At 42.4% G+C, this 22739-nt stretch overlaps 2 protein-coding genes across 3 annotated transcripts in view; one reads left to right on the forward strand and one right to left on the reverse strand.

Moving 5' to 3' along the window:
• Positions 1–630: 630 nt before the first annotated feature.
• On the reverse strand, positions 631–22331 carry NUDT5 (nudix hydrolase 5). The gene is made up of 11 exons (XM_061582252.1): positions 22056–22331; positions 21553–21899; positions 14251–14358; positions 11394–11461; positions 9613–9665; positions 8549–8656; positions 7353–7448; positions 5949–6050; positions 4284–4292; positions 2841–2894; positions 631–989 (listed from the first exon to the last, which is right to left on the reverse strand). Exons 3-11 carry the CDS (start codon positions 14311–14313, stop codon positions 880–882), a joined length of 663 nt encoding a protein of 220 aa, XP_061438236.1. The 5' UTR covers positions 14314–14358; positions 21553–21899; positions 22056–22331; the 3' UTR covers positions 631–879.
• The window catches only part of CDC123 (cell division cycle 123), a 60694-nt gene continuing 59623 nt past the window's right edge, over positions 21669–22739 (forward strand). Inside the window, exon 1 of one of the 2 annotated variants that reach the window (XM_061582249.1) lies at positions 21669–21764. Coding sequence is in view for 1 of the 2 variants with exons in the window: in XM_061582246.1 (XP_061438230.1) it covers positions 22335–22372 (38 nt within the window). In the remaining variant the exon portion in view is untranslated. Of the gene's footprint in view, positions 21765–22240; positions 22373–22739 lie in introns of those variants that run through there. The other variant, XM_061582246.1, reaches the window with a different exon arrangement.

Genomic DNA, 22739 nt, shown 5'->3' on the forward strand with positions numbered 1-22739 from the left:
TGTTGAGCGTAGTGAACGGGTGGGTTCATGTCGGGAGAGGAATTGCTTCTTTACAGCTTAGGCTGCATTTCTAGCCCCACTTACCTAGGAGTAAACCATATTGAATTCAGTAGGACTTCTGTGTAGAAATGGTTAGGATTGTACTGCTAGTCTCAAGTTTTTAAACAAACATTAGCTCTCAGCCTTGAAAGAGGGCAGTTATGCTATGTGCCGTTTATCTAGGGTAAATAATAAACAGGCAATCAATATTAGCCTCTGGTTTTAATATTGATAGAACAATATGTGCAGCCTCTAGACACCTAATACGGAAGAGTGGTTTTTTAATCCACACTTAGGGTTACTGGACAGAAATCTAGATTTATAGCTTGGAAACAGAAGTTCTCATTGTGTAATTGCTTAATTTCAGAGTGGCTCTCATTAAAGCCCTTTGATGAAACTCTACGATTTGAAGCTAATTACAGTAATGTATTTAGATTGTTTTCCTTTTTCCATCTAAGGGCCTCAGCTTAAAGAGGAAAAGCATGCTGTCAACCTGACGTACAAATAAGCCAGATCCAAGCCCTTCAGAAAGCTAATCTTTCTGCTCAGGCTCAGTCTCCACAAAGGCAAAAGAAAAGTTACATACTGACAGATGGTAACAAGATATTTATTTTTCTCAGACAATTCCAGTTAATCAGATACAGAAGGTGCAATTATGAGAGATTGTATGTTTTTTTCATAGTAGATAGTCTAGTTGCACGATTTGAAGCAAGACAGCTACAAAACCGATCTTTTTTTAAAAGCTTACTGCTATGTCCAAATTGTTGACTGTCGCATGAAAGAAATGCCATTGCTGATCTAGCTCCACACAGGGAACTCCTTCAGAAGAGCTAAGCAGTCTTAGAATTTCATAAATGGCACCTGGAATGGCTGATCTGTTGCATGCCTCAGTGCCAAGGCATAAGCATACAGTTTTGCATCCACTATCATGTGCTCCTCTGCCACCAGCTCTGGAAAATAGATACATACTTTGTTAAAGTAGTACACACAGGAGCAGCATAACCTTAACGTTCCAAGAATGCAACTCTTGTGTCGCGGAAACTCCTATTATTTATCATTTATATCCTGCCTTCATGTTTCTACCCTTCCATTGTATGTGCTCAATGTTACTGAAATTACTGTATCATGACATTTAAGTTCAACTTGATTTTAAGTCCACCATTTGCAGTATGGTGGCTGCCAAAAAGCAAATCTGCAAAAATAATTGGATGCTTTTCTCATGGGTGGTCTGCCAGACTTGGCCATGGTTGCAGCTCGCTGGGCTCCAGTTGCACTGCTGTAGTTCCTTCCCACACCATCTGGCCAACCACACACAGAAAGGACATTTAAACATACTTCCAACTGTGTGGACCTCTACCCTCACACAGGTAGTCAGGGCCATACAACAAAGTCCTCTGGGTGATTCTCACAAAATTCAATTCCATAATTTAACAAACCAACTCAGTTTCTGAACTGTGTAATCTTAAATTGCTAGAGAACTGCCACTACTTTGTAACCAAGATGTTCAGTCCTAATCTAAGTAATATAAACAGAGTGTAAAAACACCACTTGGGCAGTGATACACAAAGAAAATACAGACTCCCCCCTCACACAACTGCTTGTTAAACAACAGCTATACAATCAGCAGAACTGCATGATGCATCTCTTGGGCTGCACCACTTCACTCGGCAGATGAGGGAAAATAGGACTGAATGCACCCTAGATTAAAAAAAATTACATATGGAGAACCACCATGTGAGACATGGATTCTAGCCTAGCCTTCTCCCTGATTTTCTATATCAGGGATGAGGAACCTTAGGCCTGAGGGCCAAATGCAGCCCTCCATGTCTCTCTACCTGGTCCTCAGGACTTCCTCCAGGCTGCACTTCTTCCTTGAGAGTTTTTGCTTGACAAGAATGTTCTTGAACTCTGATAATAACTCTTGCTTGTCTGGTTGGAGGACAGAGAGCAACATGACTAGAAGCTAGGCTACGACAGAAAGGGAAGATTCATCCATTGCTCCACCTACATTTGTCTCTGGCCCTGCCTACTACTGGCATATGGCCCCCAAAAGGAAATGCACCTTGGACTGGAAGGTTCCCCATTCCTGTTCTATATGTAGGGAGAATGTTATTGTTCTATTTTAAAGCTGGCAGAGCATCCAATCGTTCCACTTCCCTCATCTGGAGAGTTCAACAAGAGCTGTGCTATATTCTGCTGATCAATTAGTTTGGTTCTAAAACCCTTGAGTTTTAAAAAAAAGTCGTGGTTTGGAGCAAAAGCAGCCATATGCCCAACACTTGGTAAAAAAAAAAGTCCCAAATTATTTTTTAAACTCTCGTCTTAAAAAAAATGTAGTTTTGGATGAATAGGACAGGTACTGAGAAGAAAATTCAGGAAAATTCAGAAAGTAGAATTGCAGCCTAAGGAGTTTTTGCCATTGCCCTCAGCAACAGATTGGAAATACTCGCATTTGGATGTTGCTTGTAGCTTTCCGTTGTTTGCTTGCCCATTTTAAAATGAGCAATCAGCTGTTAAGTGCAGTTCCATGGGGAGAAGAGGAGTCCAAAGCCTGCCAACCATCTGCTTCATATGCTTGCAAAGATATGCAAACTGAACAGTTTGCTGTAACATTTAGGAGAATCATATGTACGCGTGGCTAAGCATCCCTGCTGTGAAGACTGATGCCAGGTTTTGGGACTCCTCCCTGGCATACCATTAAAAAAATAATTCTCAGAAAATTCCTTTTGAAGGCTCAGACTTTGTAAACCCTGCCCAACATTTCAATTTTTATGATGCTTTTCTTCAGCAATGATGCTTACCCTCAATTCTCTGCAATAAGTCATTCTTTGGTAGTGTGACAACTTCTACAAATTCTGAGGGTGGGGAAAAAAGTGAGGTGTTACATAATTTGTACTACATTCCACAATATGACTCCCCTTTAGTCTAAAGCAGATTGAAAATAAGGTAAGGTTCACACACATTAAAACCCAGAAGGAAAATAGGTTAGCTAGCCTCTGTCCCATTTATGATATGCCAAGATGACTGCATCTCCTATTTGCAGGACTTAGCTGCTCTACCCAGTCAGTTCTTTCTGCAGACACCTGCCTCCCCCCCCCCCTCCCCGGCTAGAAATAGGGGCATTAAAGTGTGACAGTCTGTGGGAAGGGGGGATGTGTGTGTTTGTGGGAGGAAGGATATGTATGGTTGCCAGCCCTGGCCCCACTCACTGCTATGTGTGGCCTTTAGGGTTGCCCATCTCTGTTCTATACCATGGTTTGGAACCCTGATTAGCAGTAGTTTTTCCCAGGCAGCCAGCACCTTCAGCCTCCTTGCTCTAAAGTAGACTGTCACCAAGTTCTGTTGCCCAAAGACTTTCTTGTGCCCACTTTCTCAGTAACTCTAGGGTGGCAACTGGCAACCAAACTAGCATAAGAGCCTTGCAGGATTGGAAAAGATCTTACTCCTTTCTTAGCCTCTCCAAAGTCAGTGTGAAGGCTGGGAGATTCCTCCATGCTTCTACATAGCCAAGGATCTATGCACTAAGCTTTGGAAAGCTTGGCATAACACACATCACCCTGTTTCCCTCCATGTTAGAGAACAGGGGAAAATTTGTCTCTATAGTCCCACCAACCCCCAGAGGTCCCTCTGAAGCTCAGTGTGACATTACAGCCAAGCAGAGCAGTGGGGCACAAATTCTGGCTGACATCCGAGGCTGGTCAAAATTTGTCAACCTCTGTTTGCTAGTGTCTAGAGCGGCCTTTCCCAACCTTTGGGTCCCCAGATGTTGCTGGAGTACAACTCCCATCGGCCCCAGCCAGTATTGACAGTGGTCAGGAATGATGGGAACTGTAGTCCAGCAACATCTGGGGACCCAAAGGTTGGGAAAGGCCGCTCTAGAGAACAGTATGAGTGTCTTGTTTTCCTTCTATTCACAGTTCTTGGGATCTAACCCACGATTTCCAACTTTAAAAAAATTAACACAGTAGATTTTGGATCCCTTTCCTGCAGATCATCCCAAATGGGATAAACGTCTCTAAAAGCATCAGTAAAGATTCCATCTTTTGAATTCTTTACTCACCTCGTACACTTCTCAGTGTGTTACTGAAAAAGTAGTGGAAATTACGATGACCCAGAAAGAGATAGCTATTGAACTTAAAGACAAAGGGACTTTATTGAGCTAAAAACACACTGGAATATTCGGAAAGAGATCTAGCATACTTATCTGTGATCCTAGCCATAGTGAACTTAAGCGGACAACATACCTCCTTCCTCTGCATGTAAGAAACAAAGCACAAAACACATTGGAAATTACATGTTTTGGGACTCTTAGATACTTGCATTTTACACTTGCACATGAGACTTCATTGCTGAATTATGTCTCTACAATATTACTGAAACATAGCACTATTCAGTTGGTAATGCTCCTGTAAGAAGCAACATGGGATCAGGGCACAGTGCCCCTGGTGTCTGCATATACAGACCTTTAGTGTTGTGGCACCTGCCCTTTGGAATTCACTCCTCTTAAATATTATTAGACAAGCACCATCTCTGGAATTTTTGACACCTGTTGGAGACCTTCTTTCAACAAGCCTTTTAAGACCTTATCCCAGTCTGCATCTGTGTTTAAATTGCTTTTAGATTTTTTTTAAAAAAAGATGTAAATATTTCTTTTTAAATATGTTTTAAAGAAGTTTTTAGTGTTTTTGTCTGCCACCCTGGGCTGCTTCTGGGAGGAGGGGCGGGATATAAATTAAATAAAGCTATACAGCACAAGCACCTGCAAAGTGGGGTTCTTTGTATACACAGCTTTATGTGCAAAGGCCCCCCATGTGCAGAAGTTTGTGCTGGACACATGGATGCCAGGGAGTGGATGGGGGGGTACTCTCAAGTAGCTCTACTCCATACCCTCGTGTCACTCTAATTCTCAAGCCTAAAAGCCACGTATCCAAATCATCTCTCTGAAAGCCACAAGACACATAACCCCCTTTCTGCCTCTAGCAACCCCACACAACGCAGCCCTTCCATTTCACCTTTTCCCAAACAGCTATGCCACAGTCCTGTCACCACAGTTACTCCTTTATTAGCCATCATTTGGCTTAACCTCCCTGCCCAAAAGATGTGGCAACCCCCAAACCAAGATGCTGCAACTTCTGCCCACCTTCTGCCCGCAAAGGGCTCTCTCTTCAATCTCCCCTACTTCTTCCCAGATAAACAGTTGCTGCTTTCCCTCTATCCACAATCCAAAGAAACTCCCTACCCTGGAGCTCCAGAGATTGCACTAGGTGGGCCCTTCTCCCCACAGGCTAAGCCAGGACTAACGTGGCTAAAAGAGGGGGATGAGACAGGCTCTTAATTTCTATTGCACTTTCCTGAACTAAGATACATGCAGTTCCCAGACACTTTAGTTTATTACATGTGTATTTCTGTGTTTGTAATGTGACAAACGTTGGTAGAATTCTGGGCTGCACAACTGCAGCCTGCAGAGCCTGGGGATCCATTTTTTTAATGCCTTCCCCACATAAAAAGCTTTCTACAAATAGTAACATAACATATCAAAATGAAAAGTTTATTGTGGGCTAATACACTTAAGTTTTATGGAGGAAGCTTTTTATGGGGATTTATAGTCACATATGACACACTGCACACACCTCACTTACATCCCATAATAGGACAGTCCACAAAAATGCTACCGCCTTATTCCCCATAATGTCTAGAATAGCTCCTGGTTTCTGGCCAGTAGGTATCATGTTAACACAACTCTAGTGAATTATATTTGGTCCCCAAAGGACACTGTAAGAAGAACAGAAATTCATTGCATCCTAATGAAATTTTGTCTTTGGTTTTATTTTTTTTTAAAACGAAAGTATTTCAAGTATGACATTGAAAATATTACGATATAAGAAGATTATATCAAATGGTTGACTCACCCGGCTTTTGTTTGGGCTTCAAATTGGCAGGAATATCTCCATTAATGGTGACTGTTGCGATGTGTGTTGTACAGTTAGTCAACCCAGGGTCCAAGCATAAAGCTACAGAAAGTATAATTTTTCTGTTACTTTCTGGAAAAAAAATAAGCTAATACTTCCTACTGCCACCACACACATATAAACAGCAGACAATATTTTACTCAAATAATTATTACATATATACCCAATCTTTCCTCTAATGAGCTCAGGGTGGTGTACATGGTACTGTCCCTCATTTTATCCTCACAACAGCCATATGGGGTAGATTAGGCTGAAAGGTAATGACTGGCCCAAAGTCACCCAGTTACATGAGAGTGGAAATTTGAACATGGGTCTCTTTGATCCGAGTTTGACACTCTTAACAACTACACCACATTGGCTCTCAAAAACAAAGGAATATCATAGGATCTGGATCAGAATCTAGACCTGATTAAAGACCAAAGCCACAACTCTAGTGTGCCACCAAAGAGTGTGGAACACTGTGCATGTTCTCCAAAAGTTCATTTCCAGCAAACCAGAGAACTAACTTGCAACAACTAGCGGTGCTGCTGTAATTGACAGGAATAGTCCCAAGTACCCCCACTGAAGAGCCACACAGTCATTCTCAGGAGCTGTTAAGGATGTGGGAAGAGCCTGCTGGATCAGACCAAAGGCCTATCTATTCAGCATCCTATTCCCTACATTTGCCAACCAGATGCCTATGGGCAGCCCACAAGGAGGACATGAGCACAACATCACTCTTTCGGGGTTTTCCCCAGGACCTGGCATTCAGATTCTGGAAGTAGTATATAGCCATCATGACTACTAGATGTTGATAGCCTTATCCTCTAAGAATTTGTCTCAACCCCATTTAAAACAGGCCAAGCTGGTGGCCATCACCGCATCTTGTGGAAGTGAATTCCATAGTTTAAACCATGCACTATATGGAAAAGGACTTCCTTTTATCTGTCCTGAACCTCCAGCAATTCAGACCCTGGGCTCTAGAATTATGAGGAGAAAAAACTTCTCCCTATCCACTTTCCCTACATCATGCATAATTTTATATACACACATAATCCCCCCCTTTTCTAAGCTAAAAAGCCCCAAATGTTGCTCCAAGCAGTTGCATCAGCACCTTTATACAGATGCACTACTAGGTATGCCCAGAGTTTGCTAGGGTTTGCTTGCCACCTTGCACTAGTGAAATTTTCTAGCATGCATTCATGACAATGAATGCTCTCTTGGTCTTTTGTATGCCCTTTACATACGACACTTCCATCTGCAAGCAGTGTACATAAAGCACTGTGACCTATCCAAAGTGCTCTTTAAAAAGGACATGCATCATGGTTTTCCATTGAAGAAGTTAAGACAAAATGCAGAAGTTACCTGGAGAGCATTCAAGGATTTCCCCTTTATATCCCGTTTCTTCCTCCAGCTCACGTAAAGCAGCACTTTCTGGGGTTTCGTTGCTATCAATTAGACCTGTGGTGTAAATTAAAATCATCTATATTATGTAAGCCTTAAGAGGGTGCTGACATAAGCAGGGTAGGATGAAAGCACAAGGCTTCTTAGCGGTAAGATAAATGCTCTAATGCAGGGGTGGGGAACCTATGGCCTGCTAAATGTTGTTGGATTCCAACTCTCATCAACCCTAACCAACATGACCAACTGTCAGAGATGATGGGAGTACAACAGCAGCTACAGGACCGCAGGTTTCCTACCTGTAATTATTAAAATGCATTATTTGTGCATAAAAATAGCCAAGCTCCTCACAGTGATGTTACCAGCAAGATTCTTTACAGGATGAAACACACAGGCTGTAAGGAGTACAGATTACAGGGGCATCCCTGGAATCCTGAGACTCCAGAAGAAACAAGATCTGCAGGACAAATGCATGCATCTTACGCAAATATTTGTTCTTTTTACATAGAAAAAGAAGTATCTAGGGGAGGGAAACCTAGCCTCACCTTGCAATGTATCTTGCTACGCTCCACTGGCTTAAGCAATTGTCCCCTAACCTGGCTCCTGTTATATGAAGGGATGTACAGATCAGTCTGCTTCTGGACCCGTCATTGCACACATGTTCGTTCCTAAGTCTCTTCCATCCAGTTTCTGCATTAGTCTGGGGTTTTTTTTTAAAAAAAATCTACACATACTAAAAATCTAAAAATATATTTAAATATGTATTTTTTTCAATATATGCATTTCTCAATGCATTTTATCATAGAATACAAATTTTGGAGTTTTTTTGAGCCAAGAACTGTATTGCAAAATTTAGAGAAGTGCAAAATACAATGGATAATTCCAATCCATGTTTTACCTGGGAAGGTGTAAATTAATTCTGTTCCCTTAAAAATGCAGATCAAAGCAAGTTCTCCTGCATCCCTAGTTACAAGGTTCTAATCTGATAAAATTAAAAGTAGTAATGTGCAGAAGTGCTTCCTAAGGGGTTTCCGATAGAGGACTTGTAGCTTATTTCTGAACATAGAAGCATCACAAATAACAGCCAGTGCCTCCCTCACACTGGCAAGATTCTCACCTGAAAACTAACAAGCAAAAATGAGTCAAGATGAACCACCTACCTGCAGGGAATTCCAAGCAGTATTTTCCCATGGGAGGCCTAAATTGCTTCACTAGGACAACACAGTCATAGTGGAGAGTTCTTTGTAACACTGGAATAACAGCAACACCTGCCACCATAGGGAAGAAACTTTCAAAAACATGGTCAAAAGACTGTACCAAGACAGACAAACATCAGTAACTCGCTCACTTAAACTATCTCATGTACCTGTGTACTTGATGGCTATGTCCATACTATTAGTTTTAAAGCAATGGTTGTCAGAATTTCTACTTCTGGGGAACAATTTCTGTATCGGCTTGGAAGCTCTGAATGTTGCAGTGGATTCTAGAAGATGTTCTAGGGCACACCCTTAGTTCACACAGGGTGCTGGTTCGACCTGATGGGCCGTACCATCCTCCCATCTGAACTGAGAACATAACCTATAACACATTCAGCATTCCACTGCAGCTGCCAATTGCAGGGAAAGATGGGAACAGGTGGGCAAGCTGTCCGTCAGGGCAGCTTGCCTGTCATTACTGATCATGTCTTTGAAGAGTCCCCCAGAAACTTTTGAGGAACACCAGGATTCCCCAGAATGCAACCTGAAAAACATCAACACTAGTTTAGGAAATCCACGTCCCACTTTTTTCAAACCATTCTAACAGTGCTGCTGCGGCCTAGTATCCACAAGTATTCAAGAGTGTACTATGCCACACTACCTTGCACCTTCCTTTCCATACTCAGATAATGAAAGGTGAGGAGGGGAAGACTGGCAGGTCCTTTAGCTTTAAGGCCAGGCCTGGGGGTGCCTGTTCACACATATTAACACTTACTGTTATGAACCACTAGCTACTGTATGAAAATGGAAATCATAATTATAATAATGTTGTTAACAAGACAAATGTATGTTACATAAAATGCCTGATGTTTGGTGAATGTCAACATACATGTGAACAGTCAACAATCCCATATATATTGGCTCTCTCTTGTGTATGTACCACCTTATCCAACAATCTCCCATCACAGTTCTTGGCATTCAGTGGTGAACGAGGTTTTCTGACACTGATAAACAAAATATTTGCTCACCATCCGCAGAAACCCCCTCTCTTCTTGTAGTACGCTTTACAGATTCCCATACTCTGTTAAAATTGAAGGGGGAGGGAAGAGATGGAATTAAGATAAATGCCAATGGAGATGTGTTGATTCCAAAATGGTGATGACGACGAATTAATTGCACAAGTAATATTTCACTACCACATCCCTGAGGCGCTTTGAATATGGAATTACTGCTGGTGTCTCCAAGACATTTTCTACTAAAAAAAACTACCTCAAAGCACAAGCAAAGCTAGCTGTATGCTAAACAATAAAAAAAATCAATTGAAAGTAAGCACCAAGTGAATCTAAATTCTATAACAAATGCAGAATTCTGCAATGGGTATAAATTGTGCAAATCAAGGAATTTGTGCATGACTTCTTATGTTGCCTATTCATTCTTGCCATGGGAAGAAGCCCCAGGGCACAAGTCCTGACCTCTGAGCGCCAAACATAATAAATTATGCAGCAGCTCTTCCTCTGTTTTCCAACACTCATTATGCAACCCCAAAAACTTTCAGGAAAATGAATGCAAAGATAAAGATGAGAAATTATGTTTAAAAAGAATTAGAAAAGAAAGCCAAGATTACCAGGAACCTGATTTCTAAGGCTGATGCTGCATTCTGTGGCTTTTCTGTGTTCCAATGGAACACACAGAACCTTGGGCATAAGTAAAGGTAGTATCCAATGTTAGTCCTACTCAGAGTAGACCCACTGAAGTTAACCGTTGTGACCAACATGTTAATTTCAATGGGTCTGCTCTGAGTATAACTTAACTGGATACATGTCTCCTTCAAAGGTAAGTCTTATGTTTAATGGGGTTTACTCCAAGGTAAGTGGGTACAAGAAGGCAGCCTAGGCTTTGGTTCTTGTTCCTTTAACGGCTATATTTCTGCAATCAGAACCAGCAGGACATAGCTGAGTTCCCATGGTAAACATGAGGTTGTCAGGGGTGGCAAGGAAGCAGCGATGCCTGTACTCTCATTTTGTGTTATGCCACGCCCCCATGGCAACCATGTTGCGACTGGCACCCTCATCACTCTCTCCAAATTAAAAATGTGCCCCCTGGTCCAATAAAACTGGCAACTACTGTATTGTCATGCAAGCTTCACCTGCTGAAATCCCTTCCACATAAGCCTTGTCCTCTTCTGCATCTGGAAACCCTACTTCATGCAGGGGCCTGGCCCGCCTATTCTGACTCACAAATGATGTGCATGAACTAAGAGTACATCCTAACATATCCTATGATCCCCTATGGATATATATTGCAGGTAGGGTAGCCAGGTTCTTGGCCTGAGACTGATCCTGTAACTCTAGGAGAAGAGAAAGTCAGCCAAGTGCAGGTGTTCTTGCAACTCTGTAATGGGAAAAACCACAAGGCGGAATTCTCCCTCCTCCCCTCCCCAACTTTTAAAGATACAGAAGACAGCTTGGTTGCCCGGCCCAGCCTCCAAGAGGTCTTCTGTATCTTTAAAAGTTGTGCAGGAGGAAGGGAGAATTCCACCTTGTGGTTTTCCCCATTACAGAGTTGCAAGTACACCTGCACTTGGCTGACTTTCTCTTCTCCTAAAGATACAGGATCAGTCTCAGGCCATGGACCTGGCAACCCTAATTGCAGGGGAAGACAGGTAAGGATTAACAATTTGTCTTGCAGTGGGATTTGCCCATTATAATTGGATTTCTAATTGAAGAAACCCTTGTAAACTACAGAGCTCCCTAGAATGCTGTCAGAAAACCAGCGGCTTAGCAAATAGCTACTAGGTCAAAATGATTACCTTGTCTGACCTGTGGGATCAAGATAAGTAGTCTGTTCAAGCTTCACCCATTTTCTTTCTGTTATGGTCTAGAAAGGAAAAAATAATGCTTAAACATTTTTACCACAAAGATTATGATTCTGAACAACAACTATGAAAACTTTGCCTCTAGTGTCATTATAGCTAGTATAGAAAATGGAAGCCATCAGCAATATTTCTGTTTTCAGGATGGCAGCATTTTACTCGGACAATTCTTTTGCTGTTACCAAAATGATAGGCATTATCAAAGAATTTACATAACATGACATGAAGGAAGAACTACTTCCTGAAAGATGTGTGTAAGTTCAAAGGAAAGGAAGTCCTCTACAATTTGTTCATGTGCTCATGGTAAAAGAGCATATGCCCTAAACAGGAAGAAGTCTTTACAAGTATTAACTATAGAGGACATTTTTAGAGGCCTAAATCTACAATATTTAGAATAAACAATTTGAACGCTGGCACTGGCATTTTCCCTAGAGAGTAATTTTCTATGGACAGTACTAGAATTGTACCCAAAGGCGAGGGAGAATGGAAGCAGACCACTGAACCACAGCAAGATTCATGACTTTAGAAGGAGGCACTGCAGTTAGGGAAAAAGAGAAAATAAGAACATAAATATAGCAGGAAGGAACAGCAGAAATCAAAAGGAGAGGCAAGCAAGCAATCCTATGCATGCTTACCTGGGAGTAGGGTTGCCAGGTTCAGGGCCTGAGACTGATCCTGTACCTTTAGGAGAAGAGAAAGTCAGCCAAGTGCAGGTGTTCTTGCAACACTGTAATGGGAAAAACCACAAGGTGGAATTCTCCTTTCCTCCTGCACAACTTTTAAAGATACAGAAGACCTCTTGGAGGCCGGGCCTGGCAACCAAGAGGTCTTCTGTATCTTTAAAAGTTGTGCAGGGGGAAGGGAGAATTCCACCTTGTGGTTTTTCCCATTACAGTGTTGCAAGAACACTTGCACTTGGCTGACTTTCTCTTCTCCTAAAGGTCTCAGGCCCTGAACCTGGCAACCCTACCTGGGAGTGAGCCCACTGCACGCAATACCAGAGCTTGGAAAAGTTACTTTTTTGAACTACAACTCCCATCAACCCCAGCCAGCATAGCCACTGGATTGGGTTGATGGGAGTTGTAGTTCAAAAAAGTAACTTTTCCAAGCTCTGAAAAACTTACTTCCAAGTAAGCATGCCTGTGATTGTACTGCAAAGGATCAACAGGTATGGTTACAGAGGGACAAATAAGGGGCACACCAGCATCACAGCGAAAAGGGGCTATTGAGCCTAATCCATAGGTAAATAAATGGAGGATATGCTCAACTCATAAATCAGGCCTTGTGGAAACTAGGGTTTGTTTTAAATACAAACTGCCCAGAGACCTATTTGTTAATGGGCAATCTAAAAATGTTGAAAATAATAAAATAGTGGCTTAGTTCGTAAGTGGGGGAAACATATATAGAACTCCCCTTCTGCCACATTCACACAAAATGTATGTATTTTTAGCCTGAATGTGAAAAGAAGCCACCAGGCACATTGCCACACCAATTAAAGATTAAGCAATTATTTGAGATTTACACAAAAGGTATAAAGCGCTAGAGGATGTCGTGACCCCCTTCAGTGTTGCGACACAAATGGCAAATCATTACCCCAACTAGTCCCAGCAGCCAAAGGGCATATGGTTGATGTAGGCAAAAAGCGGTAGGCAAACAAGGCCATCAAATATGCTATGACAGAAGTGGCAAAAAGTGCACCATGCCAGCAAGAGATTAAGAAGACCATTTAAGATAAGCATGAACATCAACAATATTACAGATTAGCAGTAAGTCTCTCCAATTGACACTGGACTTCTGCACACTCAGGCAATCCCACTTTGGGTAGCACAAGAGGTGAAATGAATGTCAAGTTAGGAACTCCATAGAGTGGAATATCACCTCACATTCCGTAGTCAGACCCTGGCTCGATACTTCAACAGAAATGACCACCAATGTCCATAATGCACTTAATGTAACTTACTAGACCAATCTGAGTCACACTGAAGAGCATTTAATTTTCATTCATTTCAGTAGAACATACAATGCAACCCTATGGACGTTTCTGAAAAGCAAGTCAAGTTGTGTTCAGTACAACTTACTCCCTATGTTTGTAACCCGCCCTGGAGCAATTTGGTGAACAGCATGCTGTAAGTATCACCACTGCTTTTCGGTAAAAAACGAGGTGCTGGTACTCGTATTGATAAAAGTGCCGTGACCGCTGCCAGCACACAATGGCTGCTATGGGCAGCAAAAAAAAGATGCCAGTACTCTGTACTGGTAAGTACTGCCACAAAAAAGCCCTGAGTAGTATTATTAATAATAATAGTAATACTGCTGATGTTTAGGATTGCAGGACTAAGCAATCCTTAACTGTGCCCACAGTGTACACATACAAGGTCTCCTATAAAACTTTCGATGCATATGCTTCCGTATTCATAACCTTTCTTATGACTTCCAAACGCTTGATACAAGGCACAGAATAACCTCCAAAATCAAAAGTGCTTTTTTGACAAAATGTAGGACTTGCAAGACCTCTGGATGAAGGAAAATGGTCCTGCTAACTCATATGAAGGTGCTGTTTTCACAGTAGGAAATATTGCATGGTATTCAACACTAGTCCTGCTCAGAGTAGGCTTATTCAGAATGGGCATGGCTAACTTAGGTTCAATAATTTCAATGGGTCCACTCCAAGTAGGACTTAGTTGAACACAACACATTGCCTCTGTATTCTATGCTATACCACACATAGCCCAATATTTTAACACAGTAATTAAGTTGCTTCAAAATAACATGCCAAAAACAAAACACTGCATACCTCTTCCTTAACTATAGATTCTTGGGTGGTTTTCACAGCGTCACTAGATGCTTCTTTTTCCATTTTCAGTAATGTTGGTCTGTCACCTCTAGCACAAAGTCCACCTTACTATAAAAGCAGAGTCAATATTTGCCTTCAGGATCAAGTCAGACCATTCATCCTTTTCATTCTAAATTAACAGTCATCCCTACAACAAATATGAATGTAGTCCCCAAATCAGTAACATACTGGCTGACTACAGACCAGATGTTCATTGGTCAGAGAATCTGTCCTCATCTCAATGGAATGTTTGATCTATAGGATGTGCCAGTGTCCAAATCAGACAAGACGACAATCCAGGTTGCAACTGAGATTAAAAATGAAGACGACAGTATTTATTCAATTAGTTAGTAAGAAACAAAAAAGGGCAACATAGTAATATAAAGCATATAAACTCACATAGCAAGTTAAAGCAACAAACAGCATCAACAAATAGACAGTAAAATCAAATTGCTCATACTGCCAAAGAGAAAATATTAATAGATTTTGATTTTTCAATTTGAATTCTATACTTTTACGGTACCTGAATATTTTGTAAGTTATATTGTAACTATTCCTGAATTAAAATTAGCAAATTGACTGATACTGTCAGAAGTATCCATATAGTTGGAAGAATATACACCACCAAAATACCGAGGAGATTCAAGCTTGGCAACATAACATAGCTCTAAAACAGTTTTTTTTATATAGCTACTGACTGCAAAAACCAGATTAATATATCCAATTAGTACTGAATAAGTTCTTAAATATCTAAATTAAGTGAATTATATAGGGCACAAGTGTGAGTAAAGTAAAGCATTTAACTAACATGGGTGAAAACCTAGTTGAAAATGGGTAGGGTTGATTCATGCAGTAGTGGAAGGAAATCTGTTTCCATTGTTGTAGATGTATTTTTTCTCTTTATTTTCTATTGAGTAATATCTAATGTTAGTTATGCTCAGAGCGTACCCATTGAAATCACTCTGAGTATAGCTTAATTGGATAACATCATTGTTGATTTTCTTTGTTACCTTGGCCTTATATTATGGAACATGTATTTTTTAAAAAAAAGTTAACAAAAGAGAAATTTAAAAAGTACTATATAAAATTAGTTGCAACTACAAAGCAGGTTAAAGGCAGCAAGTGAAGCTTATCGATATAAATGCAAGGGACAGACTACCCTCTTGGTCTGTTGCCTAAAATGTAATGACCTAGAACAAAGTATATTCCTGCATATTTTTTCAGCCCAAAGGGATCAAGCGAAATTGTTAATCTAGTTACTGAAGAGGCATTAAAGTTGCAATCCTAATTCCACTTACCCAGCAGTACGCCCCACAGAATTCAATAGGACTTACTTCTGAGTAGACATTGTTAGGATTTCATCGTAAACCATTGATGTAAATTCTTGCAAAATGTAAGTTAAAATGTGATTTTAACAAACAGGCATATCTAGTTTTATCTTTTACATAACTGTTTCATTGAGCTACTCAGCTCACTGTTGGTGCTAGGGATGTATTAATTTTTTTCTAAATGGCACATTTTGATCCTAATGGTTTGTCACAGTTGATATAGCAACTTGTGATTGAATGCGCTGTTCAGAAACAAATCTGAGTGTTAAACTGAGTATTCAGATAGTTTACCATCCCAAGATCTTTTAAAGGCTGCAAGGAAACTCCATACACAACTTACTGTGAACTTCTGTGAAAGCAAATCTCTGAAAGGGGTAGGAGTTGTATCTCCCTTTGATTTCAAGGAGGCTCATGCAGGATAATTTCCTCCTGATGTGTGCAAAGGGTAAAGCCATCTCCATGTACTTTAGATAAAATTGTCCTGCAATTTCTAAGGGTATATTTGCAGCAGCTAGGAGGAGGAGAAGCAAGTCCTCTCTGTGTCAGCTCCTCTCTTTTACAATCTACTGCTGCTCTTTGCATTCACAGAGAAGGCCTATTCAGGCATTCAGTACCCATGGATACTGAATATGTGAAAGGCTCAGTGGAATGCACAGGACTAGCTTCATCCTCTCTGTACTACTACACACACTAACCATACCCACAGGCTACACACGATCAGTTGATCTGAAGGAGGTCACCTCTATGCACAATGCCAAAGGAAGTGGGGCTAGCCCTTCACATCCCCACTAGTCTTCATGCATTTAGTACTTACTGGATACCTCAAGAAAGCTACAGAAATGGAACAATTACATGTGAATAAATACATACCAATCTGTTGTGTAAAGTGGCAAACTGACAGGGTTGGTTCCGCATTTGTGGAGGTCCTGGCAAAGTGCCCCAGTGGGCTTACCTGATGGTGGTAGCATTCAGCCATTTAAATTTCCCACAATTCCCTGGAACACTACTACTTTGGGGCACAATGGTAAAATGTAATGGTACCTAGATCTACCTACCTACCCAACACTGGAAAGCAATTAATTTTTTTAAAGGGTGACACAAGGTAAGCATCAGCAGTGGGTGCTTGCTCCAGCCTGCTGCTTTAAACTGCGCTAATGAAACTTCAGTTATTCATTGATAAAGATCTCTTTATTCTTTCATGACTTTAAAAACTTTTTTGAACTTTTTTGAGCCTGCTCCACGAGCTAGAGGGAGCCCCAGCTGACGAAGCGTCAAGGCCCCAGCTGACAAAGCGTCAAGGTGAGTTAAGCAGCAGAGCGAGTTCGGCAGCAGGGCGAGGAGGCCAGGGCCCCCCACTCTGCCCGTCTGTTCCCTGACCTCAACTAAACCGCAGTCTCCAACCCATTGACGTAATAAACCTTAAACAAAACTATGCAGGTAAGAAGCCAGCAGGGGTGTGGGGGCTTTCCAGTGTTTTGCACCGCCTGCAGCATGTACGACTATCTGCCTGTTGGACAGAAGTCGTGGGTATGCTCTCGGTGCAATGAGCTCCTGGCTTTCTGGGAACGACTTCATTTCCTTGAGGCCAAGGTGGCGGACCTGGAAAAGCTGAGAGAGGCAGAGAGGTGTGTGGAGGAGGCCTTCAGGGACGTTATAGCTGTGTCCCACTCCAACGATGATAGCTCTCCTGCTATCATGGACAACGATGGTCTCGGGGAAGGAGAGCATCCAGCTGAGGAAGAGGGAAACGATCCCTTAGAAGGGACCCATTCCTTGGGGGTGAGCAGCTATCCTCTCGTGCCGAGGATATATCTCCAGGGGGTGGAGGGATCCTTGTAGTGGGTGATTCGATCATTAGGAACATAGATAGTGGGGTGTGTGATGGGCGTGTAGACCGCAAGGTGTTTTGCCTGCCTGGTGCGAAGGTTGCGGATATCGCCCGTCGTTTAGATAGTTTGGTAGACAGTGCTGGGAAGGAGTCAGTGGTCGTGGTGCACGTTGGCACCAACGACATGGGGAAATGCAGCCGTGAGGTCCTGGAAGCAAAATTTAGGTTGCTAGGTAGGATGCTGAAAGCCAGGACCTCCAAGGTGGCTTTCTCTGAAATGCTACCGGTTCCACGCGCAGGCCCAGCCAGACAGGCCCAGCTTCGCAGTCTCAATGCGTGGATGAGACGACGGTGTCGGGTGGAAGGGTTTGGATTTGTTAGGCACTGGGGAACATTTTGGGACAAGCCGGGCCTGTACAAAAGGGACGGGCTCCACTTGAACCAGAATGGAACCAGACTGCTGGCACTTAAAATTAAAAAGGTGGCAGAGCAGCTTTTAAACTGACTGAGGGGGGAAACCCGACAGGAGCTGAGAAAGGTCCGGTTCGGAATAAACCTCCCCCCTGGGATAAAAACCAAAGAAATGATGAAATTTTAAAAGGGGTAGGCCTAGAAGTAGGCATTGTGAGAGCAGGGGCACAGGATATAAATTCAGAAGAGCAAAATTACCACAGGCCTAACCACAAGTGCCAAAGACACTTGAAGAGAGACACTGCTTACAAGTGCCTGTACGCTAATGCTAGGAGCCTGCGAACTAAGATGGGAGAACTGGAGTGCTTGGTCTTAGAGGTAAGCATTGATATAGTGAGCATAACGGAGACCTGGTGGAATGGAGAAAACCAGTGGGATACGGTTATCCCTGGATATAAACTATATCGGAAGGACAGGGAAGGACGTATTGGTGGCAGAGTCGCTCTATACGTGAAAGAAGGCATTGAATCCAGCAAGCTCGAAACCCCAAAAGAGGCAGACTCCTCCACAGAATCGTTGTGGGTGGTGATACCATGCCCCAGGAGGGACTTAATACTGGGAATGATCTATCGTCCCCCTGATCAAAATGCTCAGGGAGACCTTGAGATGAGATATGAAATTGAGGAAGCATCCAAACTAGGAAATGTGGTAGTAATGGGTGACTTCAACTACCCGGACATAGACTGGCTGCATATGTGTTCCAGTCATGACAAAGAAGCAAAGTTTCTAGATGTTCTAAATGACTATTCCCTAGACCAGTTGGTCATGGAACCAACCAGAGGGACGGCAACCCTGGACTTAATCCTCAGTGGGGACCGGGACCTGGTGCGAGATGTAAGTGTTGTTGAACCGATTGGGAGCAGTGACCACAGTGCTATTAAATTAAACATACATGTAACTGGCCAATTGCCAAGAAAATCCAACACGATCACATTTGACTTCAAAAGAGGAAACTTCACAAAAATGAGGGGATTGGTAAAAAGAAAGCTGAAAAACAAAGTCCAGAGGGTCACATCACTCGAAAATGCTTGGAAGTTGTTTAAAAACACTATATTAGAAGCTTAACTGGAGTACATACCGCAGATCAGAAAAGGTACCGCCAGGGCCAAGAAGATGCCAGCATGGTTAACGAGCAAAGTCAAGGAAGCTCTCAGAGGCAAAAAGTCTTCCTTCAAAAAATGGAAGTCTTGTCCAAATGAAGAAAATAAAAAAGAACACAAACTCTGGCAAAAGAAATGCAAGAAGACAATAAGGGATGCTAAAAAAGAATTTGAGGAGCACATTGCTAAGAACATAAAAACCAACAACAAAAAATTCTATAAATACATTCAAAGCAGGAGACCATCTAGGGAGACAATTGGACCCTTGGATGATAAGGGAGTCAAAGGTGTACTAAAGAACAATAAGGAGATTGCAGAGAAGCTAAATGAATTCTTTGCATCTGTCTTCACAGTGGAAGATATAGGGCAGATCCCTGAACCTGAAATAACATTTGCAGGAAGGGATTCTGAGGAACTGAGACAAATAGTGGTAACGAGAGAGGAAGTTCTAAGCTTAATGGACAATATAAAAACTGACAAATCACCGGGCCCGGATGGCATCCACCCGAGAGTTCTCAAAGAACTCAAAGGTGAAATTGCTGATCTGCTAACTAAAATATGTAACTTGTCCCTCAGGTCCTCCTCCGTGCCTGAGGACTGGAAATGTAACGCCAATCTTCAAAACGGGATCCAGAGGGGATCCCGGAAATTACAGGCCAGTTAGCTTAACTTCTGTCCCTGGAAAACTGGTAGAAAGTATTATTAAAGCTAGATTAACTAAGCACATAGAAGAACAAGCCTTGCTGAAGCAGAGCCAGCATGGCTTCTGCAAAGGAAAGTCCTGTCTCAGTAACCTATTAGAATTCTTTGAGAGTGTCAACAAGCATATAGATAGAGGTGATCCAGTGGACATAGTGTACTTAGACTTTCAAAAAGCGTTTGACAAGGTACCTCACCAAAGGCTTCTGAGGAAGCTTAGCAGTCATGGAATAAGAGGGGAGGTCCTCTTGTGGATAAGAAATTGGTTAAGAAGCAGAAAGCAGAGAGTAGGAATAAACGGACAGTTCTCCCAATGGAGGGCTGTAGAAAGTGGAGTCCCTCAAGGATCGGTATTGGGACCTGTACTTTTCAACTTGTTCATTAATGACCTAGAATTAGGAGTGAGCAGTGAAGTGGCCAAGTTTGCTGATGACACTAAATTGTTCAGGGTTGTTAAAACAAAAAGGGATTGCGAAGAGCTCCAAAAAGACCTCTCCAAACTGAGTGAATGGGCAGAAAAATGGCAAATGCAATTCAATATAAACAAGTGTAAAATTATGCATATTGGAGCAAAAAATCTTAATTTCACATATACGCTCATGGGGTCTGAACTGGCGGTGACCGACCAGGAGAGAGACCTCGGGGTTGTAGTGGACAGCACGATGAAAATGTCGACCCAGTGTGCGGCAGCTGTGAAAAAGGCAAATTCCATGCTAGCGATAATTAGGAAAGGTATTGAAAATAAAACAGCCGATATCATCATGCCGTTGTATAAATCTATGGTGCGGCCGCATTTGGAATACTGTGTACAGTTCTGGTCGCCTCATCTCAAAAAGGATATGAAAGAGTTGGAAAAGGTTCAGAAGAGGGCAACCAGAATGATCAAGGGGATGGAGCGACTCCCTTACGAGGAAAGGTTGCAGCATTTGGGGCTTTTTAGTTTAGAGAAAAGGCGGGTCACAGGAGACATGATAGAAGTGTATAAAATTATGCATGGCATTGAGCAAGTGGATAGAGAAAAGTTCTTCTCCCTCTCTCATAATACTAGAACTCGTGGACATTCAAAGAAGCTGAATGTTGGAAGATTCAGGACAGACAAAAGGAAGTACTTCTTTACTCAGCGCATAGTTAAACTATGGAATTTGCTCCCACAAGATGCAGTAATGGCCACCAGCTTGGACGGCTTTAAAAGAAGATTAGACAAATTCATGGAGGACAGGGCTATCAATGGCTACTAGCTATGATGGCTGTGCTCTGCCACCCTAGTCAGAGGCAGCATGCTTCTGAAAACCAGTTGCCGGAAGCCTCAGGAGGGGAGAGTGTTCTTGCACTCGGGTCCTGCTTGCGGGCTTCCCCCAGGCACCTGGTTGGCCACTGTGAGAACAGGATTCTAAACTAGATGGGCCACTGGCCTGATCCAGCAGGCTCTTCTTATGTTCTTATGTTAACTAAATTGTTTGACAAGGCTTTTCTGTTGCTTTAACTGCTGTTCTTGTTGATTTTTGTGATTTTTAAAAATATTTTATTTTACAATGTATAAGCCACTCTGGAATCTTATGAAGAAGTCCGGTGTAAATTTCATAAACGAAGCACTCTGCACATGGTCAAAAGCACTATTTTATTTTCATCATTACTTCACACAATTCAACCAGATTCCAGACCTCAAATGTGTGTCCTAAATTTACATCCTACTCCTTCTCTTTCTATCCCGTCAGGACTGGAGAAGAGATCAGGAAAGAAAATAACATGTACCACGAGATTATTTTGCTAAATTCGCAAGATTTGGTCTCTGGAGTGCTTGGACTACTTGCACCTCAGAACATGTCGCCGCGCTCACCTTAAACTTTCAGTCGGGGGAAAAAACGTCCTTCGGTCCTGCCCGTGCTGATTGGCTAGCGGTAGCGTGAGTTAGGAAGGGACCGAGAGCTGAGAGAAGCGAAGTTTGAGTTCTGCCCGTTCGACGTTAATGAGGAGGACGGTTGACTCCTCCAATGAGGTCCTCAATCTAGGGTACAGTCAGTCATTAGACGCCGGTCAGTACGGATAAAGGTGACGCACGCGCATTTCGAGACATTCCGGGGACATTCTCTTCCCCTCCGCTACACTTTGATGTACTGCGAGTGAAGGCGGCATAGAGATATAACATATAGACTGTAGGGCATCGGGGTTCACTGGCAAGCAGCTCTGTTCGTAGAAAACGAAAAAAAATAAGATTATACTTTGGTGTTGATTGGAAAGCAGCGTGTTCCAAACAACAACATGTAGAAGCAAAGGCAGGCGTTCTTGGTCTTTCTAACTCCGCTGTTATTTCGTGCGAGATTTATTTTTAAAAGCATTTACCTCGTCTCTGCACGCAAGTCAAAGCGCAAGGTTCTCTGTGTAACTATTGAGGCTGGATTTGGGCTGGGAAGGAGACGAGAGGCGGCAGTTTTAGGAAGATCGACCTTTGTTTCTACTCCAGGCATGATTTTGCTGGGGGAAGGGGTTATGCTGGAATTCCAAACGGACTTCAGCCACATTGACAAGCAGACTCCTTTGTGGGGCTAGTCAGCCGATGGTGTTTTCTGCAAGGATCGCTGCACCACAGGGTTTCCCACGGGGAATGCAGCTGATCCAGCCATGTCTCTACCTCCCGCACACCTGATGTCACATACTAAGTAAGGCGTGGGGCGGGTGGGCGTGGTTTGGGCAAAAGGGCCTCCGGGCCAAAAAGCGACCTGTGCCGGGCAAAATATGGCCTGCGGGCTGGAGGTTTCCCCCGAGTTGTGCTGCTGAAAGCCATTATTTTCCAGCCAGAGCATCCCAAACCTGCAGTATGGTGATAATGAACTGCATTTGCACTGGCATGCAAATACTCCATATGTTTTAAAACTAAAAAGAAAACCTATCTTCCACATTAAATAAAAGTTGAGGCAGACCATGAAGTGTTGTCTGCTACTATCTTTGTTTTTAGGTGGACGTGTCGCTGCCTAATAGTCACAACGTATTAAAAAAATGGATTTCTCAATTGTTTTCCACAAGCAG

Source organism: Rhineura floridana, chromosome 8, assembly GCF_030035675.1.
Source record: "Rhineura floridana isolate rRhiFlo1 chromosome 8, rRhiFlo1.hap2, whole genome shotgun sequence".
NCBI lineage: Eukaryota > Metazoa > Chordata > Lepidosauria > Squamata > Rhineuridae > Rhineura > Rhineura floridana.